This window comes from Petaurus breviceps, unplaced genomic scaffold (assembly GCF_028583685.1).
Source record: "Petaurus breviceps papuanus isolate PSGF00001 unplaced genomic scaffold, PetGlider_PUasm1.0 175, whole genome shotgun sequence".
NCBI classification, from domain to species: Eukaryota; Metazoa; Chordata; class Mammalia; order Diprotodontia; family Petauridae; genus Petaurus; species Petaurus breviceps.
This window is the reverse complement of record NW_027185764.1, coordinates 61,501,948-61,503,244: the sequence shown is the minus strand read 5'-3', so window position 1 is coordinate 61,503,244 and position 1,297 is coordinate 61,501,948. Positions and strand designations below refer to the sequence as shown.

The 1,297-nt window shown below is 71.8% G+C and overlaps 1 protein-coding gene across 4 annotated transcripts in view; it reads left to right on the top strand.

The window, feature by feature from the left end:
- Positions 1 to 993: 993 nt before the first annotated feature.
- Positions 994 to 1,297, top strand: part of RNF38 (ring finger protein 38) — a 220,708-nt gene continuing 220,404 nt past the window's right edge. For 3 of the 4 annotated variants that reach the window (XM_069085248.1, XM_069085247.1, XM_069085246.1), the window contains exon 1: positions 1,159 to 1,243. Coding sequence is in view for 1 of the 4 variants with exons in the window: in XM_069085236.1 (XP_068941337.1) it covers positions 994 to 1,243 (250 nt within the window). In the remaining 3 variants the exon portion in view is untranslated. Of the gene's footprint in view, positions 1,244 to 1,297 lie in introns of all 4 variants that reach the window. The other variant, XM_069085236.1, reaches the window with a different exon arrangement.

The following is a 1,297-nucleotide window of genomic DNA, read 5'->3' as shown; positions in this document are numbered from 1 at the left end:
AGAGAGGGGAGAAGAGACAGAGAAGAGAGACTTGAGGGACAGGAGAGAAGAGAGTGAGAGAGAAGAGAGAGAGATAAGACAAATGAGAAAAGGGAGAGAAGAGAGGAGAGGCGAAAAGAGGAGAGAAAGATGAGAGAATGAGAAAGAGGAAGAGATAGAAAAGAGACTGAGACTGACTTACTAGGAGCAAACCAATGAATGACTTGCCCCAAGGCCAAGGTTGGGGGGGCGGAAGCTGGGGAGCATCTTCTGGAAAAGGGGGAAAGGCAGGAAGTTACAGCCCCGGGCACCCGCAGGGATCCCCTGGGGCGGGCGGGGCTCCCTAGCCACCTCCCCCCACCCCCAGCCCCAGTCCTCGGGGTCGCAGCTGCAGAGGGGCGGGCGCTCTCTGTCGAGACCGCGCTCCTCCTCCGTCCACTTTGGTCCCTGAACTTAGTTTGTGCTCCGTGCCCGGAAGCCTGTCCCCGCGGGCTCCAGCTCTGCGCGGCCGGGCCGCACCGTCCGTGCCCCTAGGACTAGGACCGGGACCGGGACCGGGGTCGTGCAGTCCAGGCCCCCCGAGCTCGGAAGCGGGAGGGCAATGCCCATCCCCGCGCCCGGCCGGCCGCTCAGCAGTGCGGGCAGCGCTCTCCAGGCCGGCCCTCGGGACAGCTGAGCCCCGGCGCCGGGAGCCCCCAGGGTCCGCAGCCGATCGACTGCGGTCCCTTCCTCCTCCTCCTCCTCTTCCTCCGCTCCTCCTTCCCTAGCCGCTTCCTCCTCCTTCTCGGCTGCTCCTCCCGGGCTGGGGCTGCTCCCAGGCTCGCGCTCCTGCTCCTGCTCCTCCTCCTGCTGGGAGCCGCCGCCGCTTCCTCCTCCCTCGCCTCCTCCTCCCGCCCGGGCTCCCCGCCTCCTCCTCCTCCGCCGCCTCCTCCTTCTCTGCCGCCGCCCGGCCGGGCCCAGGCCGCTCCCGAGCAGAGCCGCTCCCGCCCAGCCCGGGGCTCCCGGCGGCTCGCCATGAGCGGAAGCGCGGCCGCCGCCGCTCCTGCCCCGGCCGCCGCCGCCGCAGCCGTTCCCTTCCCGCCGCCGCCGCCCGGGGCCAGCCTCCCGGAGCACGGCCGGCGCCACCGCCACCGCCACCCGAGGCAGCCGCATCGCCCCGAGGCCGGAGGAGGGGGCGCTGGGGGCCACGCCGCCTCCGGCCCTACCGGCCCCGGGCACCAGAGGGCGGCCCCCGGCGCCGCTGGCAGCAGAACCCCCGGAGCAGGTAGGGGGGGCTGGGGAAACGAGGCGGGGCCGGCGTCGGGGAGCCGGCGGGGGG